Below are 20619 nucleotides of genomic sequence, written 5' to 3' on the forward strand. Positions count from 1 at the left end.
CCTCACCGTTATTGCGGTATACTACACTTTTACAGTATACCGAAGTACGGTACGCTATACCTTAATACCGTTATGTCATTATGTAAAAAAAATCTATTTTGTACACAAAATATTTAAAAATATGATTTTTGGAAATTTTTTCTTTTAATTCTATTTTATATATAATTATATTAAATATAATATAAAAATTATGTGATATTTCATGGATTCGGTATACCACGGTATACTGCGTATAAGAAAATTGATATCGTTACCGTACTGAAAGATTTCAATACGGTATGATACATTACCAAAAATTACGGTATACCGAAAAACTGATATTTTCAGTATTATTGAGATACGGTAAGTGCGGTATTTCAATATTTTTTCCCAGCCCTAAGATTATAGTACACTTTTTTTGACATAGAACAGCATAAACAAGCACCGTGGCCCAATAAATAATTTACTACTCCTGGTTTCTTTATTGATGAGAGTTAAAACAGATTGAGGCCCAATATAATAAAGCCCAGTCCATTAACCTAATTGAGGACTAGGGTTTATCTATAAAGTCTTGTGCAGCCTTCACTTTCTCCTTCGAAGAAGGCTAATCGACTTCCATACCTAGAAGAAGCAGCCGCAGCAACAATGGTACCGTTCAACATCTCTTTTGTCACAAACTACTCATCGATTTCTCTCCAATTGCGTTTCGTTTTACACTATTGTTTATAGATTCCTGACCTTTAGTTTCTTCTCGAATGCTACAGGTGAAGTACTCGAGGGAGCCTGATAATATCACCAAATGTAAATTTCTGTTGTTTTATCATGATTTATTCAGCTCTGTTTTTTTGTATATTGTTTGCTGTTTTTGTTACGTTTGTATAATTTTGTTGCAGCCTGCAAAGCTCGAGGATCCGACCTCAGAGTTCACTTTAAGGTAAATTTCTCTATTATGTTCGTGTCTATGATTGGTCATGGCTTGTTCGTTGATAAATAGCCTTATTTGCTTTATTCAGTAAATTAATCGGTGTGTGGATGTAACGCTTGAACTCTATTTCCCGAAATGAAATCTAACGTGGGTGAAAGCGTCAATTTAGATATAGTTTTAGGGTTCATGTATAGCTTTTTAGGGATTGTAGATAGTTTTAGTATTCAGTAGAGGCCAATGTTAATCTAGTGTTGGTATTCATAGATAGCTTTTTATGTCATTTAGTCACTATTCCGGGGTTTAGCCTTGTTAGGACATTATACCTTCAACCTGATGATAAAAGCAGGGATCTATTGCCATTTGTGAATTGGTCTCTCGTAAACGTCAGGGATAAAAGTTGTGCAATGTTATTGGGTGAACCGCCTTCTATTTTCTTATGATTGATGGTTCAGTAAACAATGCTACATGCTTGGACATAATCTTATCTGTCTTGTTGATGTTGTTTACCAAAAATCTGATTCTAGGTTATACTTAAATGATGTTTAAATAAACAGATTTTTAAAGGCCATGTATCGAGTAATTTTTTATATTTACATCTTTGTGCTGTAGAAGTGTGTAGATTTAGCATTTTTGAGCTTCAGGGGATAGAAGTTGTGTAATATAAAGCAATGTTGGGGTAGCTGTTACTTGTATGTAATCTCATTTACTTTTCTTAATTGCTTACAACATTGTCTTGCTCTGTTGCAAAACTGAATGGTGTATTGCTAATGTTGCTATTCATTGATGGAGTAATGAAGTATGGTGGTTTGTTTTTCAGAACACGAGGGAAACAGCGCACGCCATCAGGAAACTCCCACTAGTCAAGGCCAAGAGGTACTTGGAGGATGTGCTTGCCCACAAACAAGCCATTCCTTTCACTCGTTTCTGTGGTGGTGTTGGGCGAACTGCTCAGGCCAAGAACAGACATTCTAATGGTCAGGGTCGCTGGCCAGTGAAATCTGCCAAGTTCATCTTGGATTTACTCAAGAATGCAGAAAGCAATGCTGAGGTATATATGCTTCTCTTAATTGCTCGCTGTTTTGATATTTTTCCCATTTATGGTGCATATATCTAATGATATATTTTTCAACAGGTGAAAGGTTTGGATGTGGATGCTCTATTCATTTCTCACATTCAGGTTAACCAGGCCCAGAAGCAAAGGCGTCGCACATACCGTGCTCATGGAAGGATTAACCGTATGTTTGCACGTCTTCTATTCTCTTCCTTTCACCAACTCTTAAATCGTGGGTTGAACTAATACTATATTATTGTTCTCAGCTTACATGTCTTCACCTTGCCACATCGAATTGATTTTGTCAGAGAAAGAAGAATCGGTGAAAAAAGAGGTAACAATTTGTCCTTTGCATGTTTAGAAATCCTTCTCTATTAGTGATGCTAATTCTGTATTTCCTATGGTTGATTAATTGCGAATGTTGTTTTCTTGTTTCATTGCAGGCTGAGTCGCAGTTGGCAACTAGCAAGCCCAGGAAGGCTTGAGCTATATTTTGACCTTTTGTTTGATCATAAAGTAGTTCGGGTTATGAAAGTTTGTGTTTTCTATTTTGTTTTAAACCAAAGTTCTGCTATTTGACCTGCGTTTTGGGTTTTGGGTTTAACATCTTAATCGATCTATTTCTTTGGTTCATCATTTTTCCCACTGCTTTGAGATCTCTCTCTTTTTATATATTTTTTGGAATTGTGTTTTTATCAAAATGGGTTTTTGTCGAGTGAATCCAATCAAAATAGCGTGTGGAAATTATTTACCTATTTTAATGCATCGACTTGTTATGAAATTGCACTGACAATTTTGGCTCTTGTTCTCGCTTATCAATATCACTATCTTTTTCTGCTTCATTTATTAAACCAGTAATCTCATTATTACCTATTTTAGCATGAATACCAATATAGCCATTGTTAACCATTTGACCCTTAAGCATCACAAAATGTCTATATCTAAGCAATGGAAGCATGATTTTGTAGTAAGCTACTAGTATTCACCTTCTTTTGTGAATGTGGACTTGTTTTTAGAAGCATGATTCTGTAGTAAGCTACTAGTATTCACTTTCTTTTGTGATTGTGAACTTATTTTTCTTTTCTTTACTGTTGATCTTTTGCAAAAATGTGTAAGTAGTAACAAGAATGAAAACTATTATTGAGGATCACTGAATCAATATTGAATTCATTATTCTTCTGAGGGAAGCAAAAGTGATTTGATTTCTATTAAAAGTCACTTTAATGATCCGCATTTTAATTTGTAATCTTTTAAATAAAAAATGTAGTCCTATAACGTTATAGTATTAATCACGGCGAATGCCTTTGAAATATTATAAAGGTGTCTACATTGAAATCTTTATGTGTTTTTTATGGAAGAGTTGCTATTGATATTTACTATTTCTATATATTGAATATCCATTTAATTTCGATATTCCGTTCGGAACGGTATACCGAAGTTCAGTACGATATACCGAAATTTCGATACGGTAATGATATAGATATTATCCATACTGAAATTTTTGTATACTGAAATCCGGTATGCTGAAACTTTCGATACGGTAACGATATGAAATTCTTTCTTTCATATCGAAGATTTCGATATGATAACGATACAAAATATTCAGTACAATATACTGTATCGACCCACTTAGCCCTAATCCTGTGACTCCTGTCATTAATTCGAGATCCAATTTAGGAAAAATAGTTAATTATAATGCACCACTTTTTAATCAAATCAGTCTATATTCAACGCATGGATAAATTATACAGACAATTTGTATTTAATAAATCTTAGATTCTCATTTACAAAACTTGTCTCAATAATAGTATGATCAATTTAATGAAAAACATGAAAATATAAAGCCCAATTAAGGCCCAAAAATTCTTCACAAAGGTCTTTGAATAACGGTAAATAAATATAACTGCAGCTGGGTCGTCTCTTCAGTCAAAATCGTGTCTTACCTCTACACTGTAACACTCCTATTTCTCCGGTGAGTAATCCTTCACATACACACACTATGTGTTCGAGTTTCGATTGTGTATATGATCGAATCCGAATGAGATTGTGATTGAGCTGTTCTAAATCCGTTTTAATACTGATTAATTTTAAGTTTTCTATTCTGATTGGTAAAAGTGCGAATTTTACAAATTCGATTGGTCAAAATTCGAGTTTCAAAAATAGCCTCTGTGCGGAGTTGGTTACGCCAGAATCGATTTGATGATATGGACATGGATCTGTTTTTTAAACGTGATAGTGCGTGTTTGATGGAATGTGGCGAAAATTAATGACATTGTCTGGTTTGTTGTTATGATTTTGCTGGAAACTGCCTTGATTTCGCTGAAACTGAAATATGTAGTATTCATTTACTTGTCTTATCTATTTTTTAAACTCATAAGCTTTGGATCATGGAGATGGGGATGGAAACACTGCCTGAAATGTGTACATGTGCTTCATAACTTAGTCTTGGAATTGTAAATTATCTTCCTTTTGCTACAATCCCTTTCCTTCATAGGAGGAAGAAGAGGACTGCCAAGGTTTCCGTCGTAGGATAAAATCGCCATTGTTTATTACTTCCTCCGTCCCACTTTAGGAGTTCCATTTGAGTTCGGCACGAGTTTTAAGAAATGTAAAGGAAAGTTGGTGAAAAAAGATATTGGAATGTGAGTCCTACTTTTATATATTAGTTTTATAATAAAATGTGAGTAGAAAAAAGTTAGTGGAATGTGGGGCCTATTAACATTTATGGAATATTGCAACTGGGACTCCTAAAGTGGGACACCCAAAAATTGTCAATCGGGACTCCTAAAGTGGGACCGGAGGGAGTATTTGTCTTTTGTTGTCCTTATGCTTTTCGTCTTGCCACTTGGTTTTAGGAGTTGATTGTTTTGTAGTTTTTCCCTTTTCTTCAGAGCAGGGGAACAAGCATTTAAAGTAGCTTCCCTTGTTCTTTGTTGCCCCTTGGCTTATTAGAGAGAGACTGGTGACATAAACTCTCCTCATCTCCTCAATAAAGGGAGGATAAAAATCTGCAAATAAGTTTTTTTGTTTGGATTAAATTAAGAAAAAGGATGTATGGTTCATCTTTTCTAGGATAATGCGATAATTCTTTTTCGTTTGCTTCTGTTGTAGTTATTTTGCCCTTTTAGATAGACGGCTAGCCCTAATTCGTTAAAAATCATTCTATGTTTGTCACATGTGCCTTTTGTGTTGATATATGTTTTAGACTCTTATAATTGTCCCTTTGATGGATATCAAAGTGTTTAAGGTAATTAACTTGTGTTTTAATGATTGGCCAGCAGATGGATTGGCAAGGGCAGAAGCTAGCAGAGCACCTTATGCAGCTCTTGTTAGTGTGTTTTGCAGTTGTGGCATTTATCACAGGCTATGTGTTGGGGTCGTTCCAGATGATGATGTTGATCTATGCAGCTGGTGTGATGTTGACATCTCTGCTTACAGTTCCCAATTGGCCATTCTTCAATCGCCAAGCCCTCAAATGGTTAGATCCAAGCGAGGCTGAGAAGCACCCGAAGCCACAGCCTGCTGTTTCTGGCCCGAAGAAGAAGACATCAAAAAAGTAGGTTTTTCAGTTTGCCCTATGTTGAAAATGACTACATACATTTTGTCGTACTATTGGTTCAAATGAATATTTGCCTTGCTGGTAGAATCATACGGTTATAAGTCGAATGTTCCAAGGACATGTTTGGTTCATAAGTTGTATTACTAATTTGATCATATGGTTAATACATTAGTACTCTTGAGTTTACTGATACATGTGCTCTCAATTTGAATATCTTAGTAGTGATGATGTGTTCTTCAAATGAATATTTTCAGTCACTTGGGTCTTGCTCTTAGTTGAACAGCTTAGTAGTGTTGATATGTTCTTCAAGGAACGATAGCCTTTGATTCATCCTAGGTGTACATTATAGCCAAATTCAGACGACCCCTTCTGAAACATAAAAAAATTCCTTATTTAGGAATTTCCATTGGTTTGACACCATGCCCTGTACACATTTTCGTGTTTCCTTCTCAGACATGTCCGCTTCTCCATTCATGCAATATTTCATGTGGGGACCATGTGAACCATCTTGTTGCTCGTTCTGTTTTATATGTAAATAAATAGAATTAGGATATTGTATGAAATCACCTCTGAAATTTGATATGAACTTATATTTTTCATGAGAATGGTCACACATTTAGGGATGAGTTGTAACTAGCAGAGTAGGCAAAATTACCATAGCCTGCCCCATGTCATAGAGACGAAGCATAGTAGCAATGGACGAGGCGAGGGTAGAAATGTAATTTAAGTTGATATAATCAGTACATCTTTCATTTTACTACTATGTTACTATCATTCATAATCTGCAACCATATATTCAGATTCAGTATGCTGAATTCTTCTGCTTCAACAATTAAAACTTCATCTCTGAAGCCTAGTTCTCAGCTTCCAATACCCGCCTTGTTTTCTCTTTGAATTTCCCATTCCAATCACTTCCCTTGAAAACACTCAACATGTCTGCTCTCAATATTTGTCCACACGTTTTAATTTCGTATTAGCGTTTGGGATATTACACACTATACAAATATAATCATGGTTTCATGCCATACTATTTATTTATATATTTATTTTTGTGATAGTAGTACCATTTATTTGGCTCGTGTTTAAAGGTGACTAAATCATCAAAAAGTACCATTTTTAATCCAAATCCAACTTTAAAAAATTATCAAAATCAGCCGAATAAAAAAATAGTATAAAACCTCAAAAAGGCTTTCTAACGCATTGACAAAAATCATTGATGAATAAAATCAAAGTTGTTGGTCGAGCAATACAATCGTCAAATATAATTTCAATCTCCACATCTCAAACTTATTTGAAGCGCATCCATCAAAATTACACTCCCTTTTACATTCATCTTTTCGATACATTGGGATTCACATTCACTACAATAAAAACACTTTTCGAAATAAAAGTAGGAATCATTTTGAGGCCATAGATCGTGAATAACCACAGAGAATCAAGGTAATAGTTTTATTTTGCAGAGGTTTGTAGCATTTCTTACGTAATTCCATCATTAATTATAAGCTGAATTGATATCCCTACGAATATACACAACGTATTCCTATTAACTGATGGAGATGGAAAAACAAACAATTCACTGCAACATGCTGGTTCACATTCAACTCAAAACCAAAAAGAAAAAAAGAAAGATTTACACTATAAAGAAACCAAACTTGTCATCTATGAAACTGAAGCAGCGTATCAAGCAAAAAACCCTCCATCAGAGCTTCTGAAATATCAACCACAACACGCTCTTTATCGAATCGAATATCATCAAGCCACGGTCCACATTTTGCATCTTGTAAGACAATCTCATCCAAGCTTCTCCTGTCTCTCGTGGGAAGCAGAAAGTAATCAGTTTCTGCCAATATCTCATCAAGAACTGCTTCAGCCAGTGGTACGGACCTCGTCTTGGACGGGGCAAAAGGTGGAGAGCAAAAATGGCATTTGTAAATCTCCAATAGCACTTCGTTTATCCGATCAAACAGAAGCTTAGGGTCGTAGTAGCAGCCGAGGGGTGGAAACTCGACTTCATCGAATAAGGTTTCATGAAGGAGCATATGTTCAGGTTGGGATATGATCTCTGATAGGTGATCCCAATCTAAGGAGGAGGCCTCCATCACCAACTGCACGTATTGGCAGAGGTGTTTGTCGCTGCAGGGATGAGCACTGGCCGGTGTGTGCTGAGGAGATGATATGAATGAGCACTCTTCGAAGTCAAGGCGATGTGGCTGCAGTTGCTTTCTGCCTGAGAAGATGATTTGAGTACTAGTTAGTAAGACGCAAATGGGGTCTTGAGTCTTGACAATGGCGAGCTTACCGGTTTGAAGTGAGATTGTTGGTGGACTGTCTACGAAGAATGGCTCAAGGACAGAAACTGGGCTTTGGTGCTCTTATTGAAATTTGATGTTTTCAACCAAATCTATGTGGTGATCGTTCGAAGAAGCCTGCAAAGTTGCAACATTTTAGAAGGTCAATAAAAAGGAAAATGTTATGTTGGGAGAGGGATGAAGCACTTACCATCACTGAATGAATTGCAGTACCATCACATTTCTGTTCGTTGACTGTGTCTGAATGGGTTGTTTCGCTGAGGACTTCTACCGAAACATGTGATGCAGGTTGAAGGTAGTTGCCCATTTCTGCAGTCTTTGATTCACCTAGGAAGTATGCAAAAATATGGTATATAAGCATATTGATTGAAAAGCTAATGATCATATCAGAAACAGGGCAGCTTCCTACCATCACATCTCATTTTTTCTGCAGTAGAAACATTGGTATCTTCAGCTGTCTGCAACGATGCAACCTCTGTTTTCGATCTTATTTCATTTCGTTCATGGCAACTGCTATCACTGGCTCTAGGCGAGGTGTTGTACGGACAAAATCTCATCTCTGCAGAACCGGGACAGTATAGGCTGTCTCTTCTCGGGCTGAAGGGCCAGGAGTCGTGCTCAGGTGAGGAGAGGATCCGCTCCAGGGTTCTCGGGTTTTTTCTACTGGTGTCTGCCTCCACGGAGTTCAGATTATTCAATCTTGTGGAGAGGTGCCTCTTCGCCTCCAAGATCACATCACATTCCTTTTTGTCAGAAGATCTATCTCTTGAGATGTATAATTTTCTACGCGTGGTATCAGCCACACGAGGTATATCGGATCCCCTACTGGATTTGGGCTCTGGTTTCATCAACACCTTTCCTTCCTTCTCAGCATTGGTAGAGGAATTGCAGCAGTTCCTGTTTTCCTTTTTGGTGACTCCAAATGAATGTTTCAGTTTTTTCTTGATCTCTCTGAAAGAGAAGGAAGCTGTTCTCTCCACAGATACTCTTCTACTTGATTTGAAAGGAAGCTGCAACGACGAGCAGCTGCTGGTCAAGTTCCCCGGATGCTTCCCATTTCGGGGAGCTGGCTTCAGTATTACTATTTTATCAGGTGGCTGGGCTGTGAAATTTGCTTTCGAAGAGTACTTGAGCTGATAATCGATCTTACGCCATAAATAATCGTTCATGCTTGCCCCATCCATTGCCAACGTGCTTCCAGACTTATCAGGAGTGCTATCCTCACTTAGTACTGACTTGATTGTATCTTTCTCAACCTTATTCTTCGAGTTCAACACTTCCAATGCGTTAGAGAATAATTTGTACTCAGCGTCCCTCCCTTCTCCAAAAACAAACCTTCTGTCGACATACATTTGATCAACAAGAGCCTTCGCCCTTGCCCGAACTTGCTTGATGCTAATATCATCAACCCTATTATCACCATACTTTCCAAGATAGCTATTTCTTTGTAGATATTCTGAAAGCTGAATCTCTTTCTGGTGATTCTGAGCACAGGCTGCGCCTAAAATTGCAGCAAGAGTTATCTTATCAAGGGATTTTTTTTCAGCTGAAGTCGAAGGTAGCTCGTTCATCAACCTAACTTCACTGTTCAAGCAACAGGAAGAAGATGGCAGATAGACGCTTTGGCTGCTTTTCCTAGTTGTCTTATGGGTGTTTGACAGCCAATGATCAACAAGTTCACCCTCTGTTTTACCATATGGCTGTCTCTTGACTATGGCTTGTTTGCTCTTCTGCTGCTTAACGGGCATCTCGTCTCCACTGCAGCTCCTCACGCTTCTTCCTTCACCATCAATTCGAACGCTACTACTTCTCTGACCTTCCCCCTTCTGAAGCAAAACAAATGATAAACTAATTCAGTATCATTTTCTTGAAATACTAATCAAGACTGATACATTTTGGATACAAAAATCTCTCAATATGGATAAACTTATATATATTCGATTCCTCAAAAAGAAAGATTACGACAGCTCAGGGGAGTAGATCTGTCTGTTTCTATTCACTTCTAATTTAAAGAAAAAAATTTCAAGACACCAAATCACAATGAAAGAAGAATAATAGACTGAGAATGAACAGAAAGCTTACAAGAATCATTTGACATTCTTCATCAAAACTAGCAACGGCGTTAATTGGTCTCGGATAATCTGTCGAAAACCACAGAAAATCTGTAATAAATCATTGATAGTACAAAGGGGCATGATGTTTTAAGAATGCCCCATCTTTAGACATATAGCTAGTTGCATTTCAACAAGGACCATACAAGATATATGCATTTATGGCATAAAATCCCATTGCTAACTTTGATCTCCATATTCATAAATACCACCACCTAACAATTTGACTCATAAACCTACCATCACCAATCACACTCCAACTTTGCCTAACCAGAGTACATAAAACTGACATGATACGAATATAAGATGTATACCGAATCTTACCAATGATGTTTCTGCTTGCTGGACGACCTTGGCATGATTCGAGGATGCTGAACAATCCCCACATACAGCTCAGTTCACTTCCCTCGCTTACTTCATGAATTCGCGATGATCTTCTAGCCATGATTATGTGTCTAAACTGTATTGAATTCTATGGCCAAGAACTGATTCAGTACAAATAAGTTATACTACATGAGAATCAGAAAACTGCACACAAAAACAGAGACAAATGATAAGAGGATTATTATGAGTGGAGACATTCCTCAAATACATGGAGTGCAAGATATAAATATGTAACAACTCACTCAAAACTGCCAAATGCCAATTTCTAAGCATCTTCCCCATTTTCATCAACTGCTTCCTAACCATGTCATGGAGCTTGGACAACTCACTCAAAACTGCCAATTTCTAAGCATCTTCCGCATTTTCACAGTTCCCTAACAACAATGCAAATCATGCATATATTTCAGGGGTGCTGGGGTGGGAATACAAGGCATCATTTGAAGCCACTAAAAGGGCATAATTTGTGCTGATTCAAATAGGTATTATTAGTTTATGACTTGGTGTGACATTGAACATAATTTAAGGCCAAAACAGCATTTATTTCCTCCAAAAAATTCAACTCATTTGTAGTTTGTATAGACAAGAAACGGCCTTATTTTAATATCAACACGCATGGAGATGGTGACAAGCTAGGTGCTGTCATATCCTTCTAGATTATTTAAAAGAAATCAGGACTACTAGACCTATTTGATTCCATCTTCTTTAAAAGTTAAAAACTCACCAACCTTACAGTCTGCACTTCAAACTTCAAAGCTGAGTATTAATTTTGGTTAGTCTTTCAGTGAAATTAGCTGACACAGTTTAGTAGTATATTTTTATTAATGAAATGTTGCATTTGTAGTTTACGTGGCATTACCTAATTGATATATACCCATTCACAGTGATGGGAGATTTAGATGTGAATTCATGGAGTATTAAATTTGATTAGGTACATTATTGCGAGTTGGTGGTCTTGGACTCTTGCAAATTAGGCGAATAGAGACTATTGAATCCATTTTTTTTTCTTTTTTTTGTTGGTTGAGTATTACGCGCCTAATTAATTTGTTGTCTGTGGATACCGGTATGTATATATTATAGGAGTAATTAAACTATTTTGTATGTTATTGTTATATTAAAAGGTTTCTTTTTTCAGATATACACGTATAATTGAGATCGTTTGAAGTTTGAATCTCAAACTTATTAATTAGAGGAAAAACGTTTTGCTAATCTATTTTTACCTCGTCATTAAGTACACAATAGAGTAGACTGAACTACTATTACTCAACGGTGCAATTTTGTCTTAATACTTTAATAAATGTGGATGTACTAGAATATGTTAAAATATAAGTATTTATTTTGTTTGTACAGTATTAGAGTCGGTGGTTTTTGGGTGTTCAGGACCGACGAGTTTAATCACAATGAGTAGAGTAGACCCACAAACATTAATTCATTATTTTAAAAACTTTAATTCATTATCTAAAATAAATAATAATATCACAATCATCACCGAAGGTGCAGGATTAATTTTATGATAAGAAATGAAAAATAGCACTAAAATGTGTCAAATAAACGTTACTACTACTAGTATTTAATTGAGGGTGAAGAAAAACCATATGTAAATGATGGTCAAATTTAATTCATTATATTTCACGGCCTCCCACTAAAATTTAGTGAATTATATTCTAACAAAAAATTATTTTCACATAATATAAAGTTAACTAACGGTGTACTTGGAGAGTAAAAGATTGAATTAGATTGCTATTCCAAATATGATTTCATATAAGTACAGTATATCGTTAGCTCTCTATATAAAATTGGGCCACAAATTCAAATGTATAATATATACTCTCGAAAAAGAAGTTACAGCCCAAGCCTTTTGGGCCTGAGATATGTTGAAGCCCCTCTCTTCAACCCAGGCAAGGAAACTTGCTGTTGCTCCTTCTGCCTCTTCTTCTTCTCTTCCTCTTTCCTCTCTCTCTCCTTATCCTCTTGTACCTTCCTCAAACTCTCCATCTCCTCCTCCATCGCACTCTTCTCCTGCTTCTGCTTCTTCTTGTGCTCGATCATCGACGTATCCGAGTCCTTCACCGAGAAAAACATGGGTCCGAGCTCAGCCAGCCACTGCGGCTCAACAGCTGTGGCACACTGCATGTATTCTTTAGCCGTGAGGACCAGCTCATGGTAGACGACATAGTCCGGAGTGTACCCCAAGCCGTACAAGGCGCTGCTCGGATGGAGGTGACAGGGCATCCCGTTTCTGCAGTTGACATACTCCCCGACACCCTTGAGGCGAGCCGAGTTGTGGAAGTACGCCGAGCATATGGCCATTCTCACTACATCCCAGTCGAGCCCACACGACGTGAGTGGGATCTTGAGTGTCTTGAGAATGTCGAGGAGCTGGGATCTTACCTCTCTAGCCTTGCGCAAGCCTTTCACGTGCAGGAAATGGTCGTTGCACCAGTCCCCCCGGTAGTTGTTCGACTTCCATTGCTTGTACACATTTAGGAGCGTGAGGTGGTCAGATTCCGGGACAAAGAATTTTTCCCTTGCGGCGTCGCTCTCTTCCACGCGGTCCTTGGGTCGGAAGAAAACAGAGGGCACTGAAAGCATTGACACGATTGTTAGAACCTCGTCGATGCACTGGAGCTGCTCTCCCATTAGAAGCATCTTGGCCAAGGGGGGATCCAACGGAAACTCCACCATCTTCCAACCTATATCTGTCAGATCTCCGACGTTGTTGAGAGCACCCAACACCCACAGCTGGTACATGGAGTTGAGGATGTTTTCTTGTGGAGGAGGATCCATGAAGTCGAAATCTAAAAGGTTGTCGATTTTCAAACTCTTGAGCAGCAAAACCACATTTCCCAAGTTGGTTCTCTGGATTTCTGGGACTGGACTTGGTAGCATTTCGTTCAGATAAGCGCTCTCTGTATAAAGACGGTAGCAAGTCCCCGGCCCAGTTCTTCCAGCCCGTCCAGCACGCTGATCAGCAGCAGCGCGACTAACAGGAAAGACTTGGAGAGCATCCATACCCATACGGGGGTTATAGACTTTTATCTTACCATAACCCGAGTCAATGACATAGAAGATCCCATCGACAGTCAACGACGTCTCAGCAATATTTGTAGCAACAATACACTTGCGAGCTCCATCTTCAGCATTCTCAAAAATCTTTGCTTGCAAGTCAGCAGGAAGCTGGGAGTATATGGGAAGGATTAGCAGCTTTGGAGCTTCCTTTTTGGAAGCGAGTTGTTCCATACGTTCTTGAAGAGCATAACATGTCGCCTCAATCTCATCTTGCCCGGTCATGAAGATTAGGATGTCGCCAGGAGCACTCGTGATGTGAATCGTCATCGCCTGTTTTACTGCACCTTCAACGTAATCTTCACAAGGTGACTTACTGTACAATGTCTGAACCGGAAATGTCCTCCCAGGAATGTGAAATATAGGTACGCTCCCAAAAAAATCCGAAAACTTTTGAGCATTTAGAGTAGCAGAAGTCACAATAAGCTTGAAATCACGACGCCTGGCCACGACTTTCTTGAGGATACCGAAAAGTACATCAGTGCTTAGAGACCGCTCGTGCGCTTCATCCATCACAATGACGCTACATGACAAAGATAAAAGGGTTAACACAACTATTCACACAACAGGCATTGCTCAAAACAACCTTCAATTCAAGAAATGCATACCGGTATTTTTCCAGGTCTGAATCTTTTAGTGTCTCCCTCAGCAACACACCGTCAGTCATGTACTGCAAGACAATAGATCACTTGTTTTAAGAACTGTTAATTGAGAATTAGAGACTTCAACTGAGTATTCCAGTTTCTAGACGAATGTACTCGCAGATCAAGCCAATAGACGGACGAATCCACTCATATGCACGACCAGTTGCAGCAGATTGTGCATAGTGCAGCTGATTGAAAGTGAAATGGAAGTACTTGTAGAGCATACTCTTGTATCAAACAGATACTAGCCAGGACAAGCATAAAATCGAGTGCAAATGACAAGGGATAAGAAGTCAATACCTTAATAACAGTGTTAGGCCCGGTGACATCCTCAAAACGTATGGCATATCCAACTTTATCACCAAGTTCAGTTTCCATCTCTTCACTGACTCTTTTTGCAACACTCATGGCGGCCACACGCCTTGGTTGTGTGCAACCAACAATGCCATTGTTTGTGTATCCATCTTCGTGAAGATACTGTGCAGGGAAAGTAATGTCATGATTGAAACAAATATCTTTAAGATATACAAACACAAATTCAGACAAATATTTTTATAAATATGTCTTTAAACATACCTGTGTTAGTTGTGTTGTCTTTCCTGAACCAGTTTCACCAACCACTACGATCACTTGGTTTTCGCGGATTACCTGTAGTTAAAAGATGACATTAAATAACAAATACCCACATAAACTATCAAAATGCGGAATACTACAATGTCTCTACTTTAATCAATTAAGCATAGCAGAAGAGCTCAACAAACAACTCATACCTGCAGTAACTCTTCTCGGATAGAAAAGATGGGCAAATATTGTCGCTGTTGCGCCAACGTTTTTGACTTAGCGAAATCACTGACTCCCTCTCCTTTTTTTAAATGTTGTGCAAATTTTGCATCCTGTTTGAAATCAATTTCACCTTGTTCGCCAACTTCAGCAGTATCTGCGTCAACCTAGTAAGCAATGCAAAAAAAAGTTCAGAGCTTCACTGACAAATGCCAAAAATAATGGCAGAATACCTAACAATGCATTATTTAGATTCTGAATGCTGCATACCTGTTCGGCAGTTTTCTCAACACCAAGAATATTGCCAAGATTAGAACCAGCAAGCTCCCAAAACCGTTGTCTGGACTTATTCATGCTTTGTTTTTCACGAATTTCCCTGACCAGATTGGAGCCCTTCCGTGATATTATAGCCATATCGGACGTAGGGTCTTTCAATGGCATAACAGGCTCAGCTTGCTTTGTGAAAACAATTCTCCCATCGAGAAAAGGGGGTTTTGTATCTGTTAAACGAGATATTTAGAGTCTGAATAAAAAATATAACAGTTTTGCTTCAAAGTGAAAATCAGGACATCATAGAACATCCAAGCGTAAGATTTGGGCATACCATGCACAAGAAGAATAACCTTTCGTTCTTCCTCATCATCAAACTCTGTCTGCACCTCAGTTCCTCTGACAGCACCTGATCTCATAAGTTGTCTATCCTCCCACTGAGCATTATCAGCAGTTAGCTGCGAAAGTTTTTTGCTCTGTGCAAGAGTCATCTTAGTCCCATCTCTTCTCACCTACCAAAACAGAATTGGTTAGATTATAGAGTAGCATGAGAAATAAAAACAAGCTATATGAATACTTATAGTTATACTAGTTCAGGACTAACGCCTAAACCACATTACATAAGAACTGAATTACATTATACACACATGCACCCCACAAAAGCCAAAAAACTGTTCACATGTTTAGGATCAAAGGCCATTGCTGAGATTCTAGAATTAACCACCATTGCCATCATCGAGAACAAAAGTTAATAGTCACTGATAGTTAGAACTTAGAATATAAAGGATCAGTTGGGCCACAAGGGAAATACATCACCAAACTAAAGCTATTAGGAACTATACCAATCTCTTAGCCAACTCTGCTTCTTTTTTCTGAAAAGACGCATCGTCGCCGAGAAAAGCAGAGGAGCTATCAGCGTCATAAACAGTGCCGCCTTCTTCTCGATCATACCTGCAGACATGATTCATTTGTAATGAGAAATATTCAGATTATATAAGAAGCAACCTGTCAACAATCAGCAAAAATATCCAGATTATATTACCATGCACGATCAGAGTTGTATTCCATCTCTAAACGCATACTTTCTGTTATCTCATGATTCTGGTCTTCAGATGTACTTTCTGGTTCAATTTCGCCATCCTAAAACAAGAAAACATACATAGAAAATGGAAATGCGTTAGAATAATAAGATGTTAAGGCAAACAATAAATCATAACTGTTAGGACGGGGTTCAGGAGAATCAAAAGAGAGAAAGAGTTGGAAAAGAAAGAGCCTTTATACCTTAGGGTAAGCCTGATTGGATCTCCCACCATATCGGGAGCTTGCAGACCTAAGAGATGTCCCAGATGCCCGAATTGGAGTAGGGGAAGGAGCATAGCTATCCCAAGGAGATGCAGCTGTTGCCCGCATGCAGAAAAGTCCTTTCAAGTTACTGAACAAGATAATTTAAAATTTCAGCCTACGAGTTATGACAGGTTTGTGAGACTTACCTGAAGAATTAGGAGTACGCCCTCCCAACCATGGAGAAACAAGCCGAGCATCAGGTGAGGCCCCAACAAGCATGGGGGATGGAGAAGGCCGATAATGTCTGCTGCTAGAATTGTGACCATCACGACGCGGGGATTCTTCCCACTCCCATCTTCCATCATCCCAGTCAGACCTGACTACAATGATATGCATCACATTATGTTGAAAAACCTAGCCTTAACAAAGTTCATTATACATTCGATGCAAGAATTAGAAGATGTGAACTAAATTTTATCTCAAACATCTTAGCAAATAGTTGTTATATACATAAAAGCATTAAACAGTGAAAATAGAGAATAAGGCATACCAGGTGTTCTCATGGACCTGTCGTATCTACCTCTTTTTCTCCCATCATGTTCTTTTTCTTGACCACGAGAGGACTCTCTTGGGGTCATCCCTTCCCTGTCATAGCCATATCTATCGCTAGGGGTCCTCCCTTCCCGGTCAGAGCCATATCTATCTCTAGGAGTCCTCCCTTCCCGGCCAGAGCCATATCTATCTCTATGGGTCCTCCCTTCCTGGTCAGAGCCATATCTATCTCTAGGGGTCCTCGCTTCCCTGTCAGAGCTTCTGTAGTGCTCATCATATTTACTTCGATCTCTATCACTTCTGGTATAATCAGAACTAGGACTCCTACTCCTTGAACTTTCAACAGATTCAGTCCGCACCTAAAAAATACAAAAAGAGAATTAAATATACATCAATTAGCAATCGGCATTGACCCATCACCATTATTATTATGCTAGCAACCGGGAAGAAAACATGTGCTTTTCAGTTCTAGAGTGCATAGTGCACTTAGCTACTACTACAATAACTGTTGTTAAAAACTTTCAGATAGAAAGGCAGAATCAATAATTGGAAGTAGCATGCAGAACATGAATTCTTATACGATTTTTAGTATCCAAAAGAACCATAAGGAAAAAAATGTACATTCATATGTCTATCTGAATGATGCCGGGGGGATGCTTCAACTGCGTTTGCTTCTCCAGTAACAACACTTCCTGAAAATGTAGGAAGAAAAGCTAAAGAACACAGAAACAGAAGGGGGGGTTTTTTATATAAAAAAACATACACCAATAATAATCATCACTTACCTAAATTAGAAGTCTCGTTTGAAGCTGATTCACGGTATTTCCTATTGCTGTAACTCCGTAGACTACTAGACGTGACATTCTCCACATCAGTTATTCCTGAAGAAGCAGGCAAATCCTCACCTTCATCTAGTGATGAAGCAATCGAAGCAACTCTTTCTTTTGGTTTTTTAAATGAACCATCAGCCTTTGACTCCATTCGCTTTGCATTGGCAAGCATGTCTAGTCCTGCAAAATAATAAACAATAATATGAGAAAAGATAACAATTGTCTACCTTCCAATTTAAAGTACTTCTTTGAGCCAATAAATGTATAAAATCATACCTAAAACTGATTTTTTAAGTGGTCTAAAAACCACTCTATCCTTCCCTGGAACAAGCAGGCCACCAACAGTAGAGTCTTCTGGAGCTAGAGTATCGGTGATCTTATCCAAATCATATTCCTTGTCTTTTCCGTTTCCCTAAATCAAAAGAAACAACTCAAATTTTGTTGCACAAATAAACACGTGTCATTAGCTAAAGATCATGCTTAATTATTACACAAAACAAACCTCCATTTCTACTTGGGTGGCCTTTTTCTACCACAGCTCTCTTAATAACCTTATCTGCATTCAAGTAAACATTTATCAAATAAATCCCAGAGATAACACTGATTGGCATCTAGTTATTTCAAAACTATATCAAATAAAGTAAATAAAAACAAATACTACTAAAATTTCATAGTCATGTAAATTCCATAAGCTCAGTTAAAAATCCAAACCAAATCAACCAATCCGGTTCAGCATTCAGCATCCTATTTTCTCAGTTGAATTCTATTAAAACCTATTTGGCAGAATGCACAGCCCTAACTGAAACTTCTACTTATGGTCCCACCATCAGCATACCAAACAACTAACTCATCTTGCACTAGAGCTCCCTTAGGGTTCAATGAAACTTTAATGCTTAACAAACTATCTATCACGCCATAATCTGCAAGGTTTAGCACAGCCGTACAAAGAAGCTGCGGTTTAGACATATTCTTACGTTACGCGGCACAAACAAGCTAAACTCCAAATTGTTCTTCTGAAACTTATTATGAGGCTAAAGATCAACGGATTTTGATAGAATCAGTGAAGCACACTTTGTAATTCTGAGCAGCAGGAAGATACACCCCAGAATACTAACTACCATTTCCCATTGAAGCATCAAATTTTTGACAGATCTTAAGGCTTCTGATGGAGGCCAAAGCCTTATCTCCTGTACATGGACAATGTATTCTAATTTCTACCTTAACTGAGCCCCTCTACAGTGCTTCGACCTAAGCCTAAGAACCATATCTTGAAAGAGATATCATGCCATGCTCATAAACTGCCTCTTGACCGAGCAAACCCCCAACAACTGAATCAACATTTGATATATCCCATCAACAACAACACTACGAACAGAAATACAAACTATTTTTTAGATAAATGCAATCTAGAACAGGCAAAAACACAAAGAGGCAGCAGATTATACACATCACCAAATAGAGCTAAGAGATTATTGATTAGTTCACATCACACAGAGCAAATTCACTCTCCACAAAGCATAAAAGGTGATTGAAATTGAAACCAACACCAAATCATTCCATCCACGAAGTTAAATTCGAGACAAATTAAAGTTACTTACCTAGATTCAAGTGCAATGATGGAGTAGTAAATAGTAAACAGAGCTCCGGTTTCTCCAATCCTTTTACCAGTTTGTCATCTCATTGTCTGCAGTAGCATTTGCAGATAAGATGAGAGCGAGATAATGACTAATCAAGAGGAGCGAGAGAGAGAGAGAGGCAGAGAGCAGAAGTCCACTGATTTGGACTTTCTTTCACTGTAAATGGAGTTAACAATCACAGAATAATGAATGAATAGTTATTAATAGATTTAGAATTGATTGATATTTTCGTCCATTGAAAACTAAGTTATCAATTTGAAGTTTTGAACCCAAAGGTCGGCGCTCTCTAAGCTTTAATTTACATCATCCCAAATTGACTCGTAAACTATTTGCAATTAAAACAAGTTACAGCATCATATCTTCAGCTCCTCAACGAATAAATTGATGGCTTGAAAAAAAATCGTTTTGAATCAATCGAATGTGCAAGATCCAAACTTCACAAAAAACCACGGGAGCTTCAAAATAACTGAAATAATTTATACCAATAAAATAAATAAGTACGAATTCGAGTCAGAAACACCGCATACCACTTTGGCATCAAGCAGAGCAGCTGCGATTGAACCGAAACCACGAATATGATTACAAGAGCTTGAGGGAGTGGTGTGGGGATGAGAGAGAAGTACAAACAAACAGCGAGCTTGGCATTTCTTATTTGTTCAAGATTGAGGGAAGGAAAGAGCGATGAAGGGAAGGAGAATTTTCTATGGCTTTGGCTTTTCTATTTTATTCCTACTATTTCAATAAGGCCCAAAGTGAATATATGTAGCCCGCGACTTATTTTCTAAATTTTGCATGATTATTTGACACTTTAAAAAATATCCACGTATAAATAATTAGTCAATCTTACTGACCATTAAAGTTTAATTATAAAATTATTGAATTATTATATAAATAGAATAAATTTCTTGCATGTGCGTTTACAGGATGTTAAACTACTAATTCATTATCTCATTACACCAAAATCGGACTTATTTTATTTAACTATTCTTCTAATTTATCTCATTACTCTCTCCTGTCGTATAAAAACATGTGCATTTAAAATGACACGAGAATTAATACACAATTGGTAAAATAAGAGAGAAATAAGAAAAATGGTAGTTAAAGTATTATTAGTAGATAGTGGGACTCACGTTATTATTAGTGTTTATTAGTTGTAATAATGAGTCATAGTGGTAGAAGGTATAGATGATGTAGTATGTGGGTAATGAATTAGGGATAATTTTTCATAAATGGGAAAACCA

At 37.8% G+C, this 20619-nt stretch overlaps 3 protein-coding genes and 1 non-coding gene across 8 annotated transcripts; 2 read left to right on the plus strand and 2 right to left on the minus strand.

Moving 5' to 3' along the window:
* Window positions 1–581: 581 nt before the first annotated feature.
* Window positions 582–2588, plus strand: LOC121766349 (60S ribosomal protein L17-2). 2 transcript variants are annotated; one of them, XM_042162620.1, is made up of 7 exons: window positions 582–627; window positions 744–780; window positions 873–913; window positions 1722–1952; window positions 2037–2139; window positions 2222–2289; window positions 2399–2588. In XM_042162620.1, exons 1-7 carry the CDS (start codon window positions 625–627, stop codon window positions 2438–2440), a joined length of 525 nt encoding a protein of 174 aa, XP_042018554.1. In that variant the 5' UTR covers window positions 582–624; the 3' UTR covers window positions 2441–2588. The 2 variants fall into 2 exon arrangements, with proteins under 2 accessions (XP_042018554.1, XP_042018553.1); XM_042162619.1 differs by lacking the exon at window positions 582–627 and having other exon boundaries at window positions 735–780.
* Window positions 1241–1373, plus strand: LOC121769587. Its single transcript, XR_006043616.1, has one exon. It is a non-coding gene; the product is annotated as a small nucleolar RNA snoR74 (small nucleolar RNA).
* A 4483-nt stretch (window positions 2589–7071) lies between the features above and the next one.
* On the minus strand, window positions 7072–10933 carry LOC121768080. 4 transcript variants are annotated; one of them, XM_042164435.1, is made up of 7 exons: window positions 10561–10929; window positions 10259–10462; window positions 9906–9964; window positions 8233–9649; window positions 8014–8150; window positions 7814–7940; window positions 7072–7741 (listed from the first exon to the last, which is right to left on the minus strand). In XM_042164435.1, exons 2-6 carry the CDS (start codon window positions 10377–10379, stop codon window positions 7887–7889), a joined length of 1788 nt encoding a protein of 595 aa, XP_042020369.1. In that variant the 5' UTR covers window positions 10380–10462; window positions 10561–10929; the 3' UTR covers window positions 7072–7741; window positions 7814–7886. The 4 variants fall into 4 exon arrangements, with proteins under 4 accessions (XP_042020369.1, XP_042020367.1, XP_042020366.1 ...); XM_042164433.1 differs by having other exon boundaries at window positions 7814–8150; window positions 10259–10406; window positions 10561–10933; XM_042164432.1 differs by having other exon boundaries at window positions 7814–8150; window positions 10561–10933.
* A 1091-nt stretch (window positions 10934–12024) lies between these two features.
* Window positions 12025–20092, minus strand: LOC121769336 (pre-mRNA-splicing factor ATP-dependent RNA helicase DEAH7-like). The gene is made up of 18 exons (XM_042166113.1): window positions 19906–20092; window positions 19340–19425; window positions 18244–18297; window positions 18018–18153; window positions 17697–17921; window positions 17533–17603; window positions 16910–17270; window positions 16566–16739; window positions 16357–16472; window positions 16118–16215; window positions 15918–16026; window positions 15410–15587; window positions 15076–15305; window positions 14796–14972; window positions 14602–14673; window positions 14326–14502; window positions 13990–14051; window positions 12025–13904 (listed from the first exon to the last, which is right to left on the minus strand). Exons 3-18 carry the CDS (start codon window positions 18247–18249, stop codon window positions 12158–12160), a joined length of 3939 nt encoding a protein of 1312 aa, XP_042022047.1. The 5' UTR covers window positions 18250–18297; window positions 19340–19425; window positions 19906–20092; the 3' UTR covers window positions 12025–12157.
* Between the last annotated feature and the right edge of the window lie 527 nt (window positions 20093–20619).

Source organism: Salvia splendens, chromosome 15, assembly GCF_004379255.2.
Source record: "Salvia splendens isolate huo1 chromosome 15, SspV2, whole genome shotgun sequence".
Lineage (NCBI taxonomy): Eukaryota > Viridiplantae > Streptophyta > Magnoliopsida > Lamiales > Lamiaceae > Salvia > Salvia splendens.

Coding starts and splice junctions, on each gene's coding strand:
- LOC121768080 (XM_042164433.1), bottom strand. CDS start 10,379: ATGGCTAGAAGATCATCGCGAATTCATGAAGTAAGCGAGGGAAGTGAA. Junction 9,965..10,258: donor AGCAAGCAGAAACATCATTG/GTAAGATTCGGT, acceptor GGTTTTCGACAG/ATTATCCGAGACCAATTAAC. Junction 8,151..8,232: donor AGAAAAAATGAGATGTGATG/GTAGGAAGCTGC, acceptor CATACTTCCTAG/GTGAATCAAAGACTGCAGAA.
- LOC121769336 (XM_042166113.1), bottom strand. Junction 17,604..17,696: donor AAACGAGACTTCTAATTTAG/GTAAGTGATGAT, acceptor CTACATTTTCAG/GAAGTGTTGTTACTGGAGAA. Junction 14,674..14,795: donor TCCGAGAAGAGTTACTGCAG/GTATGAGTTGTT, acceptor TTTTAACTACAG/GTAATCCGCGAAAACCAAGT.
- LOC121766349 (XM_042162619.1), top strand. CDS start 735: ATGCTACAGGTGAAGTACTCGAGGGAGCCTGATAATATCACCAAAT. Junction 781..872: donor GCCTGATAATATCACCAAAT/GTAAATTTCTGT, acceptor ATTTTGTTGCAG/CCTGCAAAGCTCGAGGATCC. Junction 1,953..2,036: donor ATGCAGAAAGCAATGCTGAG/GTATATATGCTT, acceptor ATTTTTCAACAG/GTGAAAGGTTTGGATGTGGA.